The sequence below is a fragment of the Bombus vosnesenskii genome, unplaced genomic scaffold (genome assembly GCF_011952255.1).
Source record: "Bombus vosnesenskii isolate JDL3184/JDL3185 unplaced genomic scaffold, Bvos_JDL3184-5_v1.1 scf7180000013262, whole genome shotgun sequence".
NCBI lineage: Eukaryota > Metazoa > Arthropoda > Insecta > Hymenoptera > Apidae > Bombus > Bombus vosnesenskii.
The window spans coordinates 5,169,886-5,193,563 of NW_022882922.1; the positions used below are offsets into that span (position 1 = coordinate 5,169,886).

The window sequence follows — 23,678 nt, forward strand, 5'->3', positions numbered from 1 at the left end:
TAAATATTTTCAATTAGTATTTATTTTTTCTTCTTCCCTTTAAGTTTCTTTGCATGTCTATGAGCTTTATAATGCAATTTTCTCTTCTCATCAATGATTTCTTTATATTTACGTTTATTGAACTTAGAGAATTCAGCATCAGCCATAAGTTCATCAACAATTGTCTTCTTACGTTCTTTCTTAGTAACACGACCGGAGTAGTAATCCAAATGCGAATCCATAACTTTACCAATTTGAAAGTACCTTGGTATTGTTTTAAGATCATTCTTTTTATAGAAATGTTTCGGATCCAACGCTGATCTCATTCTTATAACTTGAAGATCATGTCTGACTTCTGGTGTCAATTCAGGAGCAGGCATATTAAACCAATTTTCGCCTTTAGTTTTAGCACGCTCTTTGCGTCTTCTAGCTTTTAATGATCTATCACTTAGCATATAAGGAGGTACAGCATGTAGCTGTTCAAAACCAGGTGTTATGACACTTTTTTTAAGTATCTGATCTATCGACGTCAATTCTTTTGTCAGTTGGGTTACATCTGGAGCAGGAGTTGCTCTATGAACCCATCTTTTTGTGGATACTGTTTTGTTTGACCAACCCATATCTTTTTCAAACTCCTCCAGATCGATATCCTTAGTTGGGTTGCGAACCACTTTCTGTATTGGAATCTCATCTTGGATTAAATCTTCCTCTATGTCAAAAAATTTGACCGATTCTGTACCTGATAAATCAATGTACGTAAAAGCATATTATTATTGTCATAAATTCTTAATCTCTAAAAATAATATGATACAGTATAGATTTAATTACCGTTATTTTCAAAGTCTAAGTCGTCCTCATCGCTGTCTACTAAACGATCTTTTGTCACTAAATCTGCTTGGCCTTCGGTATCAATTATTATATCCATTATTAAAATTATTTGTTTCTAAAAGTGAATTAGAAAATTAACTGTTTGCTTTCTCAATATATATTACGTGAGTCACGTGTGCCTGACGCGTTCTGCGGTTTACTTCAAACCGTAGAAATGACTTCTTTAAACAACTTTAAATATAAAAAATATCTTAAACAGACTTAAAAAGATTTGTTATATAAGTAACAATATAATCTTTTTAAACATTGAAACAACCACAAACTCGGAAACGAAATAATTAATAACAGACATTCATGCTAAATGCGTTACCTTCAGCACTTGGCCGCGTGGTGCAGCACTAACCCGAAAACAATTAGAACCATAAGTGTGAGCACTCTCATTTTCTCTCTGGTATTACATATTATCACACTCTAGGTCGATAATTTTCGTAATATAGAAAATATGTAATACACTTGAAAGTTATATAAACTTGACAAAAATTATTATCCTAGAGAGATTCGTAAATATCTGTTTTCCTTGTTGATTGTATTAAAGATATATATATATATATATACATACTAACTGAGTTACCGAACGGGCACAGTCACTTCATTTCTGAATATACCGTTAGGTGTCGCCTCTTTTAAGTGTTTAAGTACATACTTTCCTTTCCACTTCCTCTTTACTTTTCCCCTCTTGGATTTGTTAATCCCAAGTAAGTATTTATTTCTTTCCCACTTTTTATTCCTTTCTACCCCTTTCACTTCTTCCCTCGCTTTGACGAAGACAAAATTTGGCGATACGATTTTAGCTACTATTATTTATGCGTAAAAAACATTAATAATGTTTTGCAGGTAATATTATTCTTCGCTTGTTCACTATACCAACTTATATTCTTCCACTTTTTATCAGCTTTCTCTTTCTACGGTGCCCTTACTCCGAATTCGAATCCACTTATTAAGATAATAGAAAAAAAAGGCTAAGAAATAACTCTAATCTTAATTTGGCATCTAATTACTAATTACCACTACAAATAATTCAATTCTTTATTAATATTAGATACGCTATTCACGATCATGAAATAAAACGATATACTACGATACGATTCTTCTCGTCCCTATCGTGTGGAAGGCTGATTAATGAATCTACGGAAGAGTTTTTGTGGGATTACCTGGAACAGGAAAAAATAGGAGAGATTAGGAGGCTAACGTTGCTGGTGACGTCTCTGATCTTTATCTCATGCGGGAGTTGCAACAGGTATGACCGCCTCAAAGACGTCCGCTCCTAAATAATGATTGTAAAAGTAATTCTAGCTAAGCAGCGGCTCGACAAGGCACAACATACCATTCTCAATTTGAAGTAAAGGCCAAAATACAACGCTACGCTTAATGTATATATCTCAAAATCTAGAAAGATGGCCATGACTACTTCCTGAATAGATAGCGTATTATTACAGCTACAACTTCATCGGCTTCGCCAAATATAGTATCGCAGAATTGTGTTGCGTTAATTTTTTGATATTTTAGCTGAAAAATATTTTACTTTAGTACATGGTGCTTATCACATTAATCACGAAACATAAACGATATATTAAATGCAGCATAGTTTAAATAGCTATATTAATTGCCTATAAGGACGTATAGGTATATTTCGTTCGAAGCTACAGATTCTGTAATAACGAAAGTACGATGACCGCTGAAGAGAAATCCGTTTAAAAAGGAAGGTCAATCACTGGAAGGCCAACTTTGAACCTTCGACGAAGCGACGAATCTAAATTTTTCTTTCAATATTCGAAGATCGTCGAAAATCGTCGAAAATAGTCGACAGAAACTTGTTCCTTTCTCGTAAGAAATGGATGAGACGAAATTCGATTTGCTTCGACCAGTTTCACTTTACCACAATGCAACACTTGCGATATTATAAAATCCGTAATTATATGATCTTTTATTTCTCTTTACCGTGTTATTTATAGACTAAACTTTCAGGAATGAAACTTTGAATTGGTGATTTTCTGTCATCGTAGAAACCAAATCGACATTGTCATGGTCAGAGTTTGATTAATATTCTACGAAGACTTTACCAAAGAGCAACAAAGATACGCAAAGTATCGCAACAACGTAAAAGTGCAAGTGCATTTATAAAACAAGCAACTACACTTCGTAACTGCATTGTGCCTATTTTTCACGCGATTCACGTTTTATTGGCACGTGCCGCGAATATAATTCATCGACGTTCATATTAATGGCTTTCTCAACGCGATATCTGTCGAAAATGTAACATTAACTTTCGACCAGGTAAGAAATCATCAACGATTGCAGAAGGCTGATTATAGGTAGTAGAAAATTTGCATTTTGCCAGTCATTATGGTTTTTGGAGAAGGCTGTGTAGGATTACTAACGGAAATTATACGGTAGGACAGTAAAGTCTTGTAATGGTAAAAAAAAGGAAAACGAATTTCAGCACGACTGAGCAGCCAATGACAGCGTTTGACGAAAGTTTTGCGCCGGAGAAAGAGAAACACTCCTCTAATAGCATGAAATTTCTTTTGTGAAACTTTTATGATAGACTGTGCCGTCAATTTCAGGCGAATTCACGCAAAACCTCACCGTACACTTTGTAAGTCGTCGCATCGTACGCGACTCTATAGTCGATTCCACTAAATTAATCAATTTATTTAACGAGTATCATATACTGTGATCATCGTTGGTTCGTTGAAGTTTCTTATGTACCTTCGTAAAATTCATTATCTATATCGATTAAACGTTCCTAATAAGGTATTCGTGGAAAAAGGAGAAAATCTATTTTTTGCAACGTACCGAAATGTTCTACGTAGAAAAGAAACTGATACAAGAGACGACCGTTGTTTAAACATCCTCATCCGTTCTGTATGATAAATCTGGTATTACGTAAGCTTTACAACGTTAATGAATAACATCTGGCTTCCTTCTTATCCTACCTTCTTTTTATACCAAACTCGAGAAAGAAGAAATTTACAACTTTGTTTAGTAATTTACCATATTAAATTACGTTCTTGGTTTCCTTTGAGCGCGTATCATTACCATATTTTATAGACGTAGCGCAGACGGCCCTCGTACAGAATATACTGAAATATTTATAATCCTAAATATATCTTTTGTGAATGTATTTCATCCGTTTTAAAAAATACGAAGAAAACAGAGATGTTTAACAACTCTCGTGTGGGAACTATCTCGTCTTTCAAAAGAAACGATTTCTCACTGTCTCTTTCATTTTGTCAACGGGCATGAAATTATGTTAACTAAGAATCTACGTGACAAGTTGTATTAAACAAGACGAGTATCGGGCTAAGGTAGCCACCGTTAGCGCTCACTTTTCGATATGGGGAGGTTTCTCCCCACCATTTTCTCGCACTTTCATTACTACCGAGATATTCAGCCGGCAAAGCAATTTTTCTACCACTGCTAGCCTCGTCGTCCTAGGTGATTCTTGGGCGTCGAATAAGAAGGAACCACACGGAAGGGAAGTCACACTGTCAGGAGTTGGAAGCCTAGTCCCAGATCGTTCAGGCAGTCGTGCCGCGGAGTTCATACTCTCTCCTTCCGTCCACTCTCGCTACTTTCTCAAAAGTATGATAACTAGGACGGGAGGGCCTCGAAACGAAGGGCCCATCGCCGGATGAATCGGAAAATGCAACCAGAAAGATTCACGTGACTCTGAGAGGAGTTGAAGAGATCAAGATCCGTCGTTGTCGGCATAGACGAGGAAGGCTAGCTGGGCATCGACTGTGATTACGAATATTTTTTCTGTGATAGTTTACGATTTCTAAGATTTCCAGCGTGCACGAAAAACTCCGATCGGATATTCATCGAAACTACGTTAACGAGATGCGAGATAGTTAGTTGAAGTTAATCGACCTGTGGACGATTCTATTTCTCTAGTGATTTGTGTAAAAGCAATTGAGACAACGATGAACCAAAAGTGGTATCTCGTTGTTCTTTTCGCGAGCTTCGCGATCTGCGGGGTGATAGCTTCGACCGTTCCAGAGAATTCAGTACGAGACTCTTTGGCGGACCAGCGAGTAAGAACTTTTACCGACGTCGATAAGATTCCGGATAGAAATTGGACCACGTTGTCGGAAGCGTTGGACCTCTTCGATGTGCGTTATCTTGCCAACAATTGGACAGAAGGGAAATACCCTGTTCAGGAGCAGTGTGCCAAAGATATTACGAGGTATATCAAAGGATTGAAGAATCACGAAGATTGGGCTGTAAAAGGTACGTCGAACTGATCGAACTTCTTCTAAAAATGTCGATGGCTTCGGTAGTTGGTTCCTGTTCAAATGTTTGACCATCGATTATTCGTTTGGAACTAACCGTGAGCAAACATTTTTCTCTTTTCTCGTGTACACGCGAGACAACGGTATTTCGTGAGGCGAGCAAAAATTTATTATACGAATAGAAAGTGTACGGAGTTACAGCGGCCAGAGATACGATTAACACGGCGTATGATTTCGTTGGCCTTTAATAGAAACGTTTTCGGAGATCACGATGCAAATACGAGAAAGGAAGAAACGGACTCGAGCATAACGAATTTATCGGAAAATTAACGAGATTTATTAAAATCTCTCCCCATCTCGGATTTAACGTTTCTTATGAGATCACACGACTGCAGTAACGAATGAAATTCCAGGCGGTTTAATTCACTTTCATCGGTAAGGAAATCGAAAGTCGATGGGTCACCGGTAACGGCGGGAGTTCGCCAGAATCGTCCTCGCTAAAACGCATCTGCCTTCCTCCCGGCAGTTCCTTTTGCTTTGCCTACTTTCATCGAGAAATTTCACTTTTCGCGACACAAAGAGCTACGCCATGGCTACTTGCACGACCGGCACAGGCTCGGCCCGACAACGAATCGCTTTCAATGTTTTACCGCTTGCCTCGGTCAATGCCACTTTTCGCAAGAGTCTCGTAGTGTTCCACTTTTCCGTAAGTATCGGCATTAACACGACCGTCGTGGCTTTCTGTCTCGGGGCTTCGAATATTACCAGCGCAATTTACGCAGAAAATTGGTACACGATACACAGATGCACTTTAGTTCGAATTTTTTCCAAACGGAACACCGACGTGACATTTGCATCGATTGCGACACATTGAAAAAGAATGCCACTCAACATGTGTACTTAGATACTACCATCTACGCAATATCTAAGAATAGAATACGCTTTCCTACTGTCCATATATTACCCGTTACACTTTTCGGGTCGCATTTTCAAACGCTCTCTCGCCATTTGGTACGATCAGGGTCGCACCTGATACAGGTGAAAGGGTTAAGCGCGTCAGGATTGTTTCTCTCGTCTAGGTCTTTTCAATTTTAGACTCACGAGGTTCGATTTTACCGACGAACTTGGGAAAACCAGTGCCGCTATTGGTTTGCTCTGGCGTTACATATATCGCATCGCTGAATTTTCACTTAAGAAATGGACGGAAATAGGATCACGGAGAACGAATCTTTCGTACAACTAAATAAACACGTACGTAGTTGCGAGACGTACTCTCGGCGTCTGTTAGAAACGACTCCTGGAACATTTTATGCAACTGGCATAGCGTAACATTGAAATTCCGACGATTAAACATCGTACGATTATTTTCGATTATTTCGATACTTCCGAAAGCAGTGTCGGGACCGATAAACCGTACAATTCGCCTAAAGAGGAAGAAACTGGTTTTCGTTCTGGTACTTTCGACATATCCTGCTACGAAGAAGAAGTTGGTGGATGTATAGAAAATGAATAGCACTTGATGACTCGAGAAAGCAACGCTTCACCTTCGAAACAGTTTCCATACGAGGGACTATTTTTCCAGGAAAATTTCGCCATTAACAGGAAACGAACTCGAACGAGAAAGATGTTTATTTTGTTTAAATTGCATTTTTCTAAAATTCCCCATCGAGATAACCAGATAGAAAGCGTTATCTTACTCACCGTTAATTCGATCAAGCGAGAGTAAAATTACGTTAGGGTTTATTATTTCCGGTGAGAATTCTGTTTGTTCAATTCTGCCCAATTTCCAAGCGAAGGAAAAGTGCACGAAGCGAATTTCATGACTTTCTCCTCCCGTGACGCTCTGTGTTCCATTATCATTGTAGGAAGTTCAAAGCGCAATTACACGGTGAAAAATACCTCGAGGCTATTAGAGAGAGAACAAACAGCGTTGGAAACGTCATCTTTATGACATTCGAAATTTCTGTTCGTAACGATGCCGATTACTATGCAAATATTCGTCGTTTAACTTTCGATTGCATTCAACGTCGATCGACCTTCCCAGCTTCTTTGATATAACTTTACGATATTCCATGTGTTAATCGTATCCATTGCGATATTTAAAATTAGTTCGTAGATTTCTTTTTTTTGTTTTATTTGGAAGAATTTTACAAACAATTCTCATTGAGAATTATAAGTAAATTATTCCGGCGTGCTACTATGTCGCGCGTAGTTCGTAGATGTAGGAAAAAGTTTAACGAAGAAAATCTCCAACGTAACGAAAACGCGATAGGCAGAGTACGAATTTCTCCATTGTTTCACTTGTGTTTATAAAAATACAAATTTGCATAGACATGCGCGATCTAGCTATGCTGAGATTCGATGCTATTTCTAAAACAATGGTAGAGTTTCTTGGACGGTAGCGCGTCACGCTGCTTAACTCGGCGACAAGCTTATGGATGAGTGTTCTCGGGACTTCCGCGAATATCCTTCGCGATACGCGCAAAGGTAACGTTAGAAAGTTTCAAGGAAGACTCGCGCACGAAGAAACACGGTCGAAGTAGAAACCGCGGCAATTATCGAAATTACGTCACACCAGATACAAAAACCGCCCGGAGAAAGGATTACGTGGAAACCGGGCTTGCAAACGCAACTTTCACGTAACGCTGGACTTTTCTTCGGCTGTTCTCGATCCTTTATCATTCTGTTTCTCGGACTGTATAAACGCCGTGATATAATAACGGTTCGTGAACAACGTCGTTGGAACAGCAGCGTCTCAGTCTGTCGCTTCCTGGTTCGTGGAACACGTCGTTTCACGATCTATCGACATCTTCGAGCGGCCAGTTCTTGTATAAGACACGTAAACGCGTATACACCCGCTTTCGACGAATCATGAAATGCTTGAAATGCTCGTTTAGATTATAATTACGCGCAGTTTACGCGTATCGGAACTTTTCTCGTGTCTGATTTAACGTTTCGACCTCAGGATTACATAAACAGATATTTCCTTATGTACTTTCTATTATATGTTTCGCTTCTAAACAGGTTTCCTTCCACATAAACTTGCACGGGCAAGTAGAACGCGTCCTACGCGAGTGCTTATTCTATCCTGTTCGAAACTTGCACCAATTTCAATGAAAATCAGCCGAATTCCCGCAACTGCAAACAGAGGCCGATCTACTTGATTTTCGTCTCTTTCTTTCGACGAGGTAGCGTTTCTTTCTAAAGTATGCACGAAAAGTAGGAAGCATGTACGTATCTGCGTTCAAAGTTACGCAACGACATTCCTGCCGAATACATTGCTAGCTGTTTGTCTTATGTACGTCAAGACCCTTTAATTAACGACAACTAAAGCCTGTTAAATAGAGAGAAAAGCACGCCTCCGTACGAATACCGTTTATCGGTAGAATTCCAGTGTTTAGAGTTATTTCGGCATTCGATCGAGCATTAAATTGCCAAGTTTATGAGCCATGTACGAAGTCGTTCGATCGTTCGTAGCATCCAACAATGAGTCGATAGTTCGCAGGCGAGTTTCGATAAATTTTCCTTGCAAAATCAGCCAATCGAGTACAAGCCGCTGGCTAACGTAACCAACGGACGTTTTCGTTCATCGATCACAGATTATGGAACACGTTTGAGTGGCCGTTTCACTTCCCACTCGTTAGAAAACAGAGTCGAACGCGTTATAACTTTATGCTGGTGTCGCATAACACAGCTTGATGCAACCGATCGATGGACGCATCCTCGGGCCATGGACTTTATCATTAACGAAAGAATTAACGAGAAACAGAAATCAAGACATCGCTTTTAAAACGGTTTTTTTTACAATCCGTTATAAAAGGTCAAAATGATGTAACCAATACCGATAAATTTACCTTCGTATGTATGCATGTATGTAATAGGAATATCCTTAAATGATTCATATGTTAAAATGAAGGAAAGTTCAACCATGCGTATATTAATATTGCAACACAAACGACTACGTTAAGGGGAACCTTTCTCTTTCCAAATTACTTTCCCTAATCGATCGTGCATACGTGCCATTTAGAACGTTTAGTCGATCGGAAGCAAACGATAAAATAAATCGTTACATTCCACGATCCATAGGAACGATTACTTCAAATCCCAATTTCGATTTAATCGCCAGATTCTGGATTAACTCGCTTTAAAACTTGGTTTACTTATCGATCTTCGTTCCATCAAATTTTATTGTTTATTCTCATTCCAAGAATTTTAATACAAATTTCAATGGTGGTTTTCAATTAAGCGACGGTCGTAATTAATCGTGACTCGCCATTCAAACGTGCAAAAGTCGGCGTCTTTCCCTCGTTAGCGTGAATGCGCCGAGAAATTTCGTTACATTCGCTGATCGACGAATAAGGAATACACGCAGCGAACTGAATCAGAGTTTTTTAGTAACTCTCGTTGCGATAGCTCTTGAACTTTATCAAGGAGACTGCGGCCATAAGCGTGTTATTCCAAGCAACAGACCTTGCAAACCGGTCGCACTCCCTGCATCGAACTCGTGGAATTCGCTTTGTTCCGTCCTCTAATTTCTCTTCCTTTTTTTTTTTTCCACGAGACTCTTTTTATCCACAGAAATCGATTCAATGCCATTGTGTGTCGCCATTCGTTCGCGCATCCCACGTACGTCCTGAAAAGGTAACTGACATTATAAGATAGCGTAAGTCACGAACTGCTGAATATTTTGAACGATAACGAGTAAAAATATCCCTTGTATGTTTCTTGTTCTCTTCCGTATTTGTTCGAGTACAAGGATTGAACGAAACTGAAAAGGAAATGAAACAACCGCTGATAAATTAATAGGGCGAGAGTAAGCAAGATGGTTCCATTTTTTCGCGAATCAACGAAGAAACGACACGAGTCACGCGTACAGATTGAACTTGACTTTCGTTGTTCAACGAAGGATTGTGTCAGAGATCACCGCACGTACGCAAAATCCATTGTTATTCTAATTTCTTTGCGGTTACGCGTATACGATTCTACTTTTGTGCGAATGGAATCGATAATAGGATGTCTCTGAGTTGCGTTGTTTGTCGGGTTACGGTAGCGTTTGTAAAAGTTCCATTGATCGAATCCAAATACCAAATAGGCAAGGTCAAGAATTACTTTCGAATTGGAATTGTCTGATTCATAGATTAGTCGAATAAGACTAATAGAATTAGGAAAATGGAGAAAAAGCAAAGTCTCAGTGGTAATATCGAATCGGTGAGACGATGTACTCAATTGTACAGGAAATCAATTACAAAACGTTTCGGAGGGAAACGTCGGTATATTTGTTTCTGTGTAGAACGATGACATTGCGATTTATCCTACAACTGCAATTTACGAATGATGTAACGAATCGTGATTAGTAATTACGATACGCGCCGTATATACTGCATAGCGATCTATGGAAACGGTTTGAACACCACCACGATAATGATTAGGATAATTAGATAATATTACTTTCTTCTGGAATATAGAAAGTTCTTGTTAGAGAACAGCTGGATTCCCAGCTCGCGATAGATGTCGTAATCTTTGGTAATGAAAATTATGTAGCAGAACCACGTCTACGGTCGAACGTCGGTTATGAAAGTGTAAATGAATACCGCGCACTAATATTTAGCTTACGACATCAAACGATTCTCTGTTACTGAATATTAAGTAAGAACGCGGGAAATCTCTATCGTATAAACGAACAATTATTCAGCAACGATGAAAATACCGTGAGCATTCGAATCCTTCGTCGAGTACGTTTATATGCTACTCGCATAAGTTTCGAGGCATATCCAAACATTAGCTTCCATTGGTATTTCATCCAAAGTAATCCGGAAATGGCCACTCGTCGAGCAGAGAGAAAGTGTCTTGAACGATGAAGTAGGTCATCGGCTAGCTAACATGCAAGTCATCCTACACAGCAAAAGAGTACGCTTACCGGTTTCACAAAGCCTTTGGAAGATCTTGTTTTACTAATCGAAAGATCACATCAAATTTTTCTTTTCTTGCAGCGAACGATGCTTCAGGCAGATATACCAACGGCTTCCTATGGGGAAACTCCTACTATGTCGGTTCAGCTACCCAGTGTGCCTACATCAACGAAGACTATGGAAGAAAAATAGTGAAAATCCAAGAGAAACCGATGGAGGAGGCGAAAGAGTTTAACAGCGAGCCGCAAAAAAGACACGGCGGCCTCACTGAAAATAATCTCTGGACCGGGACAAGATCGAATAAGTCGCCTCACAAATTGGGATTTTATATGATGACCATTTCAGTGAATACCACTTTATTTCCTACGGTAAATAGTTGAATATTATTTAACAACTTTCCGCTTGGATAATCGTCTGTAATCGTTGCTTAACGTTAATTGCAGACAAGAATGATTTATCTAGGAGTATGTTTACCTTTCTCGTGCAACGCTTCCGACGTTTCTGTGATAGCAAAACTCGCTGCCAGCGAACAAGCGATGAAACATTCGACGCTTCACAAGGTTCGAGATCAGCATGATATGTACGATATGTACGAGGACCCAGTCTTCTGGATTCTATCGTACGTTGAATCGTATTAAAACCAAACTAGAGAAATATTAAAATAAATGAAAATTAAAAACATTGGGAACGTTTCAGTGGTGTGACCGTTGTGGTTGTCTTGCTGATGGCAATTGGGACCGGATATGATATCTATATAACGAGAAAATATACTCGAGGAAGAAAAGTGATTTACGATTTGGAAAGGCACGCGAAACTTGACCAGTTAACTGGCAGAAGTCAAAAGTCTCTCAATACTGGTAAGATAATTTCTTCTCTTCGAACGTCCTTCTTGTAATGTTGCTTTTCTTGACGCGGCTTCGAGAAAACGCAGTATCTCTCTCGTGCTCGTTCCCTTTACCGAGAACAAAAAGGTGACTAACACTTACAGACGATCACAAGACAAGGGGACAGTAGCAAAGACAGTGACACTCTTTTATCGTTATATTTCGCAGCTTTTCAAGGTAAGGTCTACCTTCCTGTTCCAGCGGCAGAAGCTATCATCAACGGACCCCAATCCTTAGCAGTTAATAACAACAACGATCACGAAGGTAGTCTACGCTCAGACAGTCCGAAAGTACATAAATTCAGTAAGCGATTCTTTGTTTTAATAAAACACCTTGATACGTAATCACTACAAGAAGCTACAAGATATTAATTGCTAATCTTCCATTATTTGGATGCTAGGTGTCTTCGAGGAGTTGCTGCTTTCTTTCTCGGTTCGAGCTAATGTAAAAATTATTTGTGACGATAAAGTCGGAGGTGATACGATCAGTACCATTCATGGCCTCAGAGCGATATCTATGGCCTGGGTTATTCTCGGTCACACTTGCATTATCATCTTCAAGTACTCGGATAATATGGAATATCGAAAAATTGTGGAAAGAAAATTCCTCTTTCAAACTATAACGAACGGAGCTTTCAGCGTCGATACGTTCTTCTTCATGGGAGGCTTACTCGTGAGTTTCCTCTACTTCAGGACAAACGCGAAAGGAGACTTGAATAAACTTACGCAGGGCACACGGGGCATCGTCGCAGGTGGCCTCAAGTTCATCGGTCTTCTCATGTACCGATTTTGTAGACTCACAGCTCCCTACATGTTCATACTCGGAGTTAATCAAATCGTAATGAAATGGTTTCATTCGAATTCCGTGTTTGAACCACCGACCGCGGATCATTACAACTGTCCCAACTACTGGTGGAGGAATTTACTCTATATCAATACTTTATTCCCGGTAGACCAAATGGTGAGTCGCCCGATCGTTTTTCAAATTTTTACAAAAAATTCCCACTTTAACTTGAACGAAAAGAAGAATATATCTATTCGCGCTTTGTAGCTTTGTAGTTTTATAATAATTGAAGATTAATACCTAGTGTATCGCGCATTTTTTCAGTGCATGATTTGGAGCTGGTATGTTGCGGATGACACTCAATTTTACATTATTGGCGCCGTGATATTAGTTTTAGCGACAAACCACTTTAAAATTGCAACCTTCGCGATGACTACTTTACTACTAAGCTCCTGGATAACAACAGGATACATTGCTTTGATAAATAATCACATGCCAAGCTCGGACGACCCGTTGGCGCTTTTCGATAAGATCTACGATAAACCATGGACTAGATTAGGTCCTTATCTTATAGGCATGTCGGTAGGATACTTCCTTTTCAAGACTGATTGCAAAATAAAAATGTCCAAGGTACATTGAAGTTAATAGTCGCGAAACAATTAATAGTCGAATAACGATAATTTTACTATGAATTATAATTTCATCGTTTTCAGACGACAATTTGCATAGGATGGCTCCTTTCTTCGGCATCTCTTTCAAGTTTATTGTATGGTCTGTACGAAACAGAACTTAGTCCTATAATGGCAGCTAGTTATTCTTCGTTAAGTCACAGCGTATGGGCGCTTGGTTTATCGTGGATCGTCGTTGCATGTAGCACAGGTTACGGAGGTAAACATTATCAAATTAAAAATAGCTATAGAAACACAATTTTAATTATCTATACCTATATATAGGATACGTGAATAGTATTCTGTCAGCACCGATTTTATATCCAGTTAGCAGAATAACGTATTGCGCTTACTTGGTACATCCGCTTGTGATTCGAATGACGCCTATGAACTTGGACTCACCACTTCATTTAGGAAAATATACCATGGTGCGTCGATATAAAAGTAACAAATTTATCTTCTCTAGATATTTATCAATAGATTTAATATAACGATACATTTTTTTAGATGATCACTTTCTTTGGAGCACTGGTTTCATCGTATATATTATCATTTATCATATCGGTATCCTTCGAAGCTCCTATTGTGAGCATGTTAAAGATACTTTCCCCCAAAAAACGGAAACGCATACAATGATGCAATGACGCGATTATTTGGCATACTATATTTCTAACTAAAATTATTTGTCTTTATTGTATGTAATTAATGTAAAGAAGAAATTAGGAATCAGTGAGAAAATGTAGACGCGTGCGTATAAAAATTAAGCACAATTATGCATTATTACACTATTCTGCATAGTAATGTAAGTATTTCGCGTAGTGTTAAGGTTACTATGTATTATTACTTATAAAATAAATTATTTACCTTTGTATATCTGCATTCTTCATCGTACAGAAGAACAAAATCCTTATTTATGTACCATTATATTTTATTTGTAGATATAACATAGAAAATAAATAGTATATCTTTTGTGTTTACATAAAAAAAGTTATTCCACATCTTATACAATGTTTTCAGTAGATGTTAATAACTTTTAACACTCTTAACGTATAATAATAAAAAGAAAAACAATATAACTCATACACCTCCTTCTACCGCAACTTCTGTATTGGCTTCGACGTAATGCGGTCCTTGAGTTACAAACTCCGCGAACCTTTGCATTATATTTGCATCGAATACATTTTGTTCAGCTTCGGCTAGCTGTTTTACAATTGCGTATTTAGCTTCCTTACATTCTTTAAATGATTCGACGTTCCTGTCCAACAGAAATTCAACCAGACCTGGGTAAGAGGACATGTATTCTTGACCCCATACTTGAGATGCCACAACTGCCATCACCTCTAAACTTGCTTGCCTAATATCTGCAAATGGTTGCCTACACAATGCCAGAATCATACCCATAGGATCATCGCACATAGAGTTAAACCATGATTTTGTCAGTGACATAATTCTGTTGTCTTGTTCTGTTTTTTGTACATCAAGTATGAGAGCCAAGTTATTAAGCCCACGAATTCTTAATGCTGTAGGCATTCTTTGTATTATGTCAGCAATTTTTTTCAATGCACACGGCATTGCATCTCCCAAAGCTTGCAGAGCATATTTACCTTCCGCACGCATAGAAACATGTCCCAATGTGTCTAAAGCAACACCAAGGATAGTTTGATCACCACTCTCTATTACTTCAAATAATGCAGAGACGACAATTGGATATTTTGAAAATATTTCGTTAGGCCAATAACGTGCAACGTTTCCAAAAAATTTCATTAATCCAGGAATCAACAAATTTGACAATGGGTTTTCATTGGCCTGTGTTATTTTTTGAACAAATTTTTTTATGACTTCTTGTTGCTCTAAGTAATGTAATCCTTCCTCTGTTAATGCCAATTCTGTCAAGATTTCTAATGCATTTATCTGTAGCAATATATCTTCGTTTTCAAGCACCTCGAACAAACTATTTAAAAATCCTGATTGAACAGAAGCTTCTAGACCTTCTTTTGAAGATTTTGCTACATCCACAACAATTTCGTATATACGAAAACTAACAGTATCGTTTTTTACTAACAATCTAGCAAAACTTCTTAATAGTTCACCTGTATATAGAATTTGCAATCCATTTGGATTTTTACCAATTTCTTTCATTATACGCATTGCACAATTAGCTACCACCAGATTGTCATCTCCGATCCTATTTATGACAGAAACCAGTAAATTGACATCTTTGAGCAGCAAAGGTAACTTTTGGGGATTAGAAACAATGCAGGAAATTTCATGCAACGCAAGTGACCTAACTACATCAGCTGGATGAATTATCAACTGAGATATTTCTGTTGAATATCTTTGATATACTTCTCCAGGTTCTAAAATGCCAAACAATGCCTTCAAAATGTCACATACTTGATCTACAAATTCTCTGTAAGGGAAAAGTAGTAAATAGTTTTATAGTTATTTAATTTCTTGATGTTCTTCCACTATTGTATTAATATTATAATAGATTATCTAGCAAAAACGCAATTCTTTATTTATAATATATTTGTAGCTTTTTTCATCCTTCTTTTAACAAAATATATGAAAAAATAAAAAGAAAATATATTTTAAAAGATATCTTGAAGATCACTAAAAATTGTTTCATGAAATCAGTATTGTTATGATACCTGTCATTTGAGGTTAATTGAGCAAACAATAGACTAAAATCCACATTACGAGAGATCTGCTCAGTTTCTCTATTGCTTAAACTTCCCAATTTTATTTTTATATCAGATAAAATATTATGTTTTTCTTCTACGTTATTTAGTTCGCAAAAACGAACAATTTTCGATTGCAACCACTCTGCCATGGCCGTTGTACTGACATTACTTTTTTGAAAGTATTGCCAGAGAGGAAATAAGAGTGCTCATACATATGGATCCGGTTGTTCCCGAACCAGTGCTGCTCTCAGCGGCCCAGTGCTGAAGGTATATTGAAATTATTACATCGCACTACTGATCCATTATCGTTTGAGAAGAAAGATTTTCTTTATTTCTCTAAAACAATTAATTTCTTTCTCTTAGGCAACTAATTTTAATTATTTTGTGATTTTGTCATTTGCATAGGCTCTTGTAGCGTGGAACCACAGCGGGTATACCTCGTTTCTGTCACAGCTAAATAGGTTCTTGTATATGCTAGCGTGAAACTCCTTCAGCACTTAGCCGCGTGGTGCAGCACCTATATCTTGGGACACTTAGAACAATCGTGAACCTCCGTCAGAACCCTCATTTTCTCTTTGGCATTATCAAGTATTACTAGTTGAGCTTCACAATGCCAACAAATCAAATACCAACTTAAAACAGTGATGACTTTTAAATATCAGATCTGATTAGATAGTGTTCAAAAAATGAAATCAACTTCTTATCCATATCTTCCAGTATTTAAACTTCATTATTCTTTAAAATTTTATATTGTTTTATATATAATTGCAAACTATTATAATATTGTACGAGCATAATAAAATTACTATTTTATTTTAAATAATTGTAATATTTACTAAAAAAATTGTTAACAAAATAATGAATCAACAATATTTCATACATTATAAAAACCACATATCATTAAAAAGAAAACAAAATATGTAATTATTTAGAATCTTGATCACAAGTTATAATATAGTGCTATAATAATATATAATATATAATAAGGTATCATCAAAGAGGAAATTTCCTCTTAGGTATCATTTAACAAATTAAAAATAAAATCAAAATGTTGAAAAGAAATGAATGAGAAATGTATGAAAACATTTTTATTTTTCTTTTTTATTCAACTATCTTAAACCTATAATTTTAAAAACTAGTAACTAAAGAAAAATTTAATGTGTGCGCATGCAACGAATATTCACTATTGTCTCGTATATTACGGTAAAAGAGATCTTTTGAAAAATACTTAAAAATTCATCAAATTTTGATAAAGAAAAAAACAAATGCATATAGTAGACAAAATTTTTAGAAGAAGAATCTTGTTTTTTTATTATATAAAAAATTCTATTTCTTTAACATATTTACTGTTTTCTGAGGGTCAATGAGCTTTCGTGCTTTGCACTTGACCCAGGTTCTACTCGGACCATATAACTTCTTCCGTCAGTACATTCTTGTACGTCATAAAACGTCGTACTGTATGGTTGTGTTTTCGGTTGTTACTCTTTCCATTAACACAAGGTAATAAGGATTGAATGTACATAATGACATTTAAAAGTTTATCAAATTTTTTGCAACCGTACAAGTATTGTACCTCTATGATTTATGAAGCCAAGCATGCACTATTGTAATGACATATCCCGTATTTTTATGTTACCTTATCAGGTCATTCAGTGATACCTGTTACTATGTCCTATTATACACTGTGTGTGTATGAAAATTAGCTCCTTCTACAATTTTCTTATAAACAATTACTAATACTTGAGTCAAAGTTAAAAAGATCGTTCATACATATACACGCTTACAAACATACATGATTAAATAAAGTTGTAAATATATGGTATTCAAAATTACATTTCTAATACATTTTAATAAAGTTACTTGAACATCGATTTTTTAAAAATATACTGTTATTGCTAATTGTCAATTATATATATTTCTCTATATTTTGTTAATGAATTATTGTTATGTAACTAAATATACAGGAATAAATTCTAACTGTATAACTAAAAAAAGCTTTTGTATAAATAAAATAAAAAAAATTCTTATTTTTCAATACTCTCTAAATTTATAAATTATTCTTTATAGTATTGTGTAAGAAATGGCGGTAGATTTGGATCCAAATGATCCTGAAGTACGATTATCACAATTTCTTTATGTTGGTAAAGAATATCCTGATTATCAGCCTGGAAACTGGTTTGTTCATGATTATTTTCTGGCTAAAAATGTCCTGTCTATTGAAGAATTAGCTGAAAATACAGAGAAGCAATTATTACCAATTGAAATCATCACAAAGGTAAGATCTCGTGATAAATATTAAAATCAATTATATATAATTAATTTATGATAACGATTTAAAACATTTTATCTTTTACAGGCATTTGAAAGTAATCTTGTCCCTAATCCAGAAACATTGGTATTTGCTCTTGCTGTTTGCTGTAGACAGATGAAAAGTGAAAGTTTACGTCATGCAGCATATACAGTTTTAAACAAAATTTGTATATCACCACAGCATTTCATTTTGTTCATAAAATTTGCTTCTCAAATAAGTAAAAAAAAAGAACTTGATGCAACTGGTAGTTCAAAACATGGATGGGGTCAAGGTTTAAGAAAAGCTGTAAATAACTGGTATTTATCAAAAACACCAATGGAATTAGCAAAGTGTGTTACAAGATATAAAGGCAGATATGGTTGGAAGCATAAAGATATCATAAAATTGTCTCATCCTGTACCTCTTAATCCTGGTATTTGTCTAATTTATTTAATATTTATTAATCATATATAAGTAAACATAATTTTAACTAAACAGTACGCTGCTAAATAGGGGGAGGAATGGTCCTTAGATATGTAATACATGGTTTAGAAGAAGTGAAAAAATACTGTGCAGAAGATCCCACACTTAAAGAAATTCTAGATTATATTGAACATGTCGAAGACTTTAAACACTGTACGGATGAAGTACGAGCAGCAGGTCTTTTAGAGATGTACAAACTAACATTAGATCATGTACCCGGACACTTGCTAAAATCTAAAGAGGTATAACTAAAAGACAACTAAAATTCTTTAGAAAATAAGATACACTTGGTTTATAATTATGAATAATATGTAGGTTTGGAATGCACTAATACCATCGATGAATTTAGTCATGCTTTTAACCAATCTACAAAGAATACACAATCTTAAATTACTGAAACCAACCTCGCCAACAGTTTCCAAAATAATAGATCAAATCACTAATGAAGAAAATATTGCCCGAGATAAGGTTCATCCAGCTTTAGTATTAGTTACAATAAGAGATTATGAAAATTCTGGAAAGTAAGTCGTAAAATAAAATAATTTCCAGTGTGTCTTCCTTTTCTATATTTTATTAATATTATCTAATATGTAACTTTTGAAGACCATTAACATACGAAAAGAGAAAAATCAAAGAACAAATTGATAAACCATCACCAGTTCTGTCAAAACCAAATTCTAAAATCATTGATGCCCTTTACAAAATGTTGAATATTTCCTTCCTTGTAAGTATAAATAAAAAATGCTTATAAAGCATTCATATATGTATTTATTTACTATATTAATTATTTTTATCTAGCATATTCAACCAACTGGTTTACGTTATATGGTGACGATCAATACGAATAAAGCAATGTTGGAAACAAATACTTGGCGTAGCGGTAATGTGAATGGTGCAGAAGCTGCGTGCATGATTGCACTTGCACTTCTTCGTAGTGAGAAGAGCGTCACCATTGTCACGTTTAAGAATCTTGGAATTCATGTTATGAATATTGATAAAACTGCTTCCTTTGGTCAAGCTATGAAAAGATTACAACAAATGCCTGGTGGAAACATAAATTTGGCTAAACCAATATCATGGGCTGCTCACCAAAATTATAAATACGACGTATTTATTAACATTGTAGATCAAATATTTGAGAAGTTTGATACATCTGAAAAAGCTCTTGAGGCATATAAAACAAAACTCAAACTTACGAATACAAAGTATGTCTTTCTAAATTACTTTTTCGCAAAAATTATCATACGAACATATTGTACATTATTTAATTCTTTTCAGATTAATAAATTGTGCTGTGTGCTCTTCGTCGACTTATCGTAAGCAGAAGAGTGACAAGAATGTTTTGACAATTAACGGCTTTGATGCTAGTGTTCCTGTAGTTATACAGGCTTTTGCAAAATCTCTATTTTAGTCACTGCATGCGTAACAATTTCTTCTTTGGCAAGCAGTACTAGCTAATCAATTATTACGCTTTGAAAATGACATTAATTCAATGTTTAAACAGATAAGTCTAAAATAATTTTTATGAGTCCATCAATTAAGAAATACTTCAAAATAGTTAGATTACTACAAATCAGACTCGTAAAATAGTTTCCAATAATCTATAAATGTTGCTAGTCTGATACTTATACAGTAGTCAGAGCATGCACTAGTTGAGCATATAAAATAATTGAAATTAAACTTAAAATCACTATCAACGTGCAACTTTTGCGTATTTGTAAGTACCACAAAAACTGGTAAATGAGGCTTAAACTTTTTCATTTATTGAAATTCTGCTATTAAAACGAAGGAGATTATTAATAAATGATAATGTTTGACTATTCAAAAGGACACATTCAGGTAGAATGTAAAAACAATTTATCTTAGAATGCCGAAAAAATTATTTAGTCTAAACGAATTCTTTCCGTACTGAAATATTAATATTGACAATTCACATCAATCATTTTAGTACAAAACTATACTTCTACATTTAATGTACATTTTTCCTTTGTTTGTTTAACCCCTTTCCCTACGATTTAAGTTCCGAATGCAGTCAAGAAAAAAGAGAGTTTGTCGCATGTTGCCCGAAGGACGTACCACGGTTCTCGCACGTGTTCTTCATGTTTGGCCCGAAGGACGTACTATGAGTCTACCACGACGTTGTAGATTAAGGGGTTAGGTTTTATATGATGAAAGGAAGAACGATTCGGCACTTAATTATTTTTTATTACTAACTCCTAATCCTATAATTATATCATGTTAATACTAACACATTACTAAACATTACTAAATAATTACTGCATGTTTTTAGTGTTTAGGGTGAGCTGTGTAACTTTTGATAGTAATTTTATTTGTCTTTAGAGAGTGATCCAACAAATTTTGTAAATATTTATTTAAAAGAACGATACAATGATAAATGAATTAATAATTGACAAGTAAATGAATGTGATACACCTGTGATCAACCACTTGATTAGATAAATGAAAATGTTTGAAACGGCATGGGCCATCTTGTATCATTTAGAAAACAGGTACATGTTTACTAATTTATCGCTTTCCATTTGATAAAATTAGTTGCACAGCTAAAAAAATTAGGATAAGACTGCATATTAGATACAAAATAAGTATCTTAAATAACCCAAGGTGCATTTTTAACTAATGGTAAAAGATACTTTTACTTTAATATTGCCTGCTTATTTCCACTGGTTGGCGGTAAAGCTTTCTGTAATATCTTTAATAAGATATATAGATGTAACGTGATCTTTAAGATGATACATTATTGAAGACTGGTGTGCTTCTGGAAATTCCAATAAGAATTTGAAAAAAAAGATAGAAATGTTGAAAATTTTCCCACTGTGATATGCATTTAGCCCCAAAGAATATAGATTTACATTAGTATAATTTTACTGTTATTTCATATTTGCCATATCCAAAGTAAATGCGACAAATACTAAATACACTACTAATATAATACTGTGATACAGAGTACATTGTTATTGTTCAAACTAGGTGAAAAAGTAAGTAAATGTAACCAGAGGCGCACCATGTATCTGCTTCATTTGTTGATTAGTATCTATATCTATTAGCACATCAGTTTTTGTTAAAAAAAAATGTGGCAGTATCGAGAGATACCTCTGCTTCTATTTCGATCCTTGAATTACCCTCGTGGGATCCTTTGATTTCCAAAGCGAGAAGCAAACTCTTCTTAAGAAATGTTGCTAAAAAGTACAGCGTGGATGGATTCTCAGGTCTGACAAACATTTAAATTAAGTGCTTAAATATTCACGTGTTCTTTCCAGCCTACTTGGTAATTCATAGATCGACGTTAATTACATATTATTAATTTTAATACATATAAATCTGCAAAGTATAAGAACATTATAGTTTCTTCAAAGAGAAAAAGTAAGATTTAAGCAGAATTATGTTTGTAATACCGAAAATAATTATTGTATGAGAAGTTAAATATTTCCGAATGAAGTTCATTCTGTAATCTTCAGCCTTAGCTGCGCGACGCCTTAGAAGACTATCTAAAAATGATAAGTTATTAAAAAATAAAAATATTTTTAGATAAATTTTTGGTAATAGACATTCATGAAGTTTTATATTGCATTTGGAAGATTACTTATATAAAGTATTAACACTTAGCAACCGCGCGTGCCACACCGAACTGTACTATTCTCATCGTGCTCGAACAAGTCAACACCACTAAATTGGTGTATTTTATTATATACTGTACTTTATAAAAGCTGAAAAGGTCCAATTACTTGGAAACAATTCCATGTAAACAATAACTGATAATAATAAAAGAAAAACGCGTTCCTAAGGTCTAAATGGGAGATGTCCGATCGACCATGTAGCGATTTACTTTAATGTGGAGAGATCTCTCCATTTGGTTGGCTAAGTGTTAAATTTTGTCGTCTCATAAAAGGGAGGAAATTAATTTTTTTCGTAAAAAACATTACGAAAGATAGGCGAAAAAATATTTTAATAGTCGCGCATCTAGTTATTATTTACTCATTAAGAGTAATAGAATATATGCTACATCTATACTTGTAGCTTATTTTAATCGTTTACATCATGCAAAGTAGTTTAACATACATGTTTTTATTTAACGATCGAAGAGAAACATATAAATTTTAAAATAATCACTAATTATGTATTATATCACTGTCATTTTACAACTGCCATTTTTATTGCATATTATATTTTACGATCTTTAATTGACTTGGCAATGGTATTAAAACGTAATGATTATCAATATTGTAATCATTAATCATAAAGAAAGTATATACTTTTAGATTTTTTAATGCTTTTGATGAAATTATGAAGAAAATTTCTTTTCGATCGTATAGCTTAAATTAGGCATGTTCATTGTCTATCGTAAGAATACGTCCGATGTTAAAAACGGAATGTTAAAAAGAAAAAAAAAAAGAAAAAAACATAAAAACTACCGCAATGCAAAAACAGATCCACCTGGAAAGATACTGTACACGTGCGCTTTTCTTTTAAAGTCCACACAAGAGTTCAGGTTGTACTGTTCTACCTATATGAAATACGAAAAACAATATATTCAATGTGTTAATGCTAGTTAAGAAGAAAAAAGAATATTTACCGTAAGAAAAAAAGAAGAAATGAAAATTTTACATTTCGTAATGAATGATGTGCGTAACGCATAAAAAGATAAAGCAAGTTCAAACAAAAAAGTTAGCTTCCTTATAAGAAATGATCTGGTTTTTCGACCTGAGATATTTAATTTTCATCAGGAAGCACAAATTATTCATTTCATGAATATATATTCATATAAATATTTTACACACGAACATACTGTTGATTAATTATCGGAGTCTCGACTTATACATAATTGTAATAACATGTTCTTTAGGATTAATGAGATTCA

General features: G+C 35.3%; 4 protein-coding genes across 6 annotated transcripts; 2 read left to right on the forward strand and 2 right to left on the reverse strand.

Annotated features, from left to right (window-relative positions):
• Positions 1-4: 4 nt before the first annotated feature.
• On the reverse strand, positions 5-1,286 carry LOC117243417 (deoxynucleotidyltransferase terminal-interacting protein 2). Of its 2 annotated transcripts, none has more exons than XM_033510898.1 (3): positions 1,178-1,286; positions 808-922; positions 5-718 (listed from the first exon to the last, which is right to left on the reverse strand). In XM_033510898.1, exons 2-3 carry the CDS (start codon positions 902-904, stop codon positions 21-23), a joined length of 795 nt encoding a protein of 264 aa, XP_033366789.1. In that variant the 5' UTR covers positions 905-922; positions 1,178-1,286; the 3' UTR covers positions 5-20. The 2 variants fall into 2 exon arrangements, with proteins under 2 accessions (XP_033366789.1, XP_033366780.1); XM_033510889.1 differs by having other exon boundaries at positions 1,058-1,181.
• Positions 1,287-4,708: 3,422 nt separating this feature from the next.
• LOC117235146 (nose resistant to fluoxetine protein 6-like) lies at positions 4,709-14,217 on the forward strand. Of its 2 annotated transcripts, none has more exons than XM_033496946.1 (10): positions 4,709-5,100; positions 11,093-11,379; positions 11,455-11,630; positions 11,708-11,868; positions 12,064-12,198; positions 12,296-12,855; positions 13,003-13,308; positions 13,392-13,566; positions 13,632-13,774; positions 13,854-14,217. In XM_033496946.1, exons 1-10 carry the CDS (start codon positions 4,794-4,796, stop codon positions 13,980-13,982), a joined length of 2,379 nt encoding a protein of 792 aa, XP_033352837.1. In that variant the 5' UTR covers positions 4,709-4,793; the 3' UTR covers positions 13,983-14,217. The 2 variants fall into 2 exon arrangements, with proteins under 2 accessions (XP_033352837.1, XP_033352923.1); XM_033497032.1 differs by having other exon boundaries at positions 12,097-12,198.
• Positions 14,218-14,253: 36 nt separating this feature from the next.
• LOC117235251 (26S proteasome non-ATPase regulatory subunit 5) lies at positions 14,254-16,271 on the reverse strand. The gene is made up of 2 exons (XM_033497151.1): positions 15,998-16,271; positions 14,254-15,756 (listed from the first exon to the last, which is right to left on the reverse strand). The coding sequence occupies exons 1-2, from the start codon at positions 16,177-16,179 to the stop codon at positions 14,424-14,426; spliced, it is 1,515 nt and encodes a 504-aa protein (XP_033353042.1). The 5' UTR covers positions 16,180-16,271; the 3' UTR covers positions 14,254-14,423.
• Positions 16,272-17,198: 927 nt separating this feature from the next.
• On the forward strand, positions 17,199-22,244 carry LOC117240971 (60 kDa SS-A/Ro ribonucleoprotein-like). Its single transcript, XM_033507001.1, has 8 exons — positions 17,199-17,530; positions 18,098-18,305; positions 18,387-18,753; positions 18,834-19,045; positions 19,119-19,324; positions 19,407-19,527; positions 19,602-20,008; positions 20,082-22,244. Exons 2-8 carry the CDS (start codon positions 18,111-18,113, stop codon positions 20,212-20,214), a joined length of 1,641 nt encoding a protein of 546 aa, XP_033362892.1. The 5' UTR covers positions 17,199-17,530; positions 18,098-18,110; the 3' UTR covers positions 20,215-22,244.
• Positions 22,245-23,678: the final 1,434 nt, after the last annotated feature.

What these genes read in the sequence shown, in the direction of transcription:
- LOC117243417 (XM_033510898.1), bottom strand. Translation starts at nt 904, where the DNA reads ATGGATATAATAATTGATACCGAAGGCCAAGCAGATTTAGTGACAAAA. An exon ending in CTTAGACTTTGAAAATAACG is followed by an intron (nt 719 to 807) that starts GTAATTAAATCT and finishes TTGATTTATCAG; the next exon opens with GTACAGAATCGGTCAAATTT.
- LOC117240971 (XM_033507001.1), top strand. Translation starts at nt 18,111, where the DNA reads ATGGCGGTAGATTTGGATCCAAATGATCCTGAAGTACGATTATCACAA. An exon ending in CAATTGAAATCATCACAAAG is followed by an intron (nt 18,306 to 18,386) that starts GTAAGATCTCGT and finishes TATCTTTTACAG; the next exon opens with GCATTTGAAAGTAATCTTGT. An exon ending in TCCTGTACCTCTTAATCCTG is followed by an intron (nt 18,754 to 18,833) that starts GTATTTGTCTAA and finishes GCTGCTAAATAG; the next exon opens with GGGGAGGAATGGTCCTTAGA.
- LOC117235146 (XM_033496946.1), top strand. Translation starts at nt 4,794, where the DNA reads ATGAACCAAAAGTGGTATCTCGTTGTTCTTTTCGCGAGCTTCGCGATC. An exon ending in CGAAGATTGGGCTGTAAAAG is followed by an intron (nt 5,101 to 11,092) that starts GTACGTCGAACT and finishes CTTTTCTTGCAG; the next exon opens with CGAACGATGCTTCAGGCAGA. An exon ending in TCAAAAGTCTCTCAATACTG is followed by an intron (nt 11,869 to 12,063) that starts GTAAGATAATTT and finishes TATATTTCGCAG; the next exon opens with CTTTTCAAGGTAAGGTCTAC.
- LOC117235251 (XM_033497151.1), bottom strand. Translation starts at nt 16,179, where the DNA reads ATGGCAGAGTGGTTGCAATCGAAAATTGTTCGTTTTTGCGAACTAAAT. An exon ending in CAATTAACCTCAAATGACAG is followed by an intron (nt 15,757 to 15,997) that starts GTATCATAACAA and finishes TTTCCCTTACAG; the next exon opens with AGAATTTGTAGATCAAGTAT.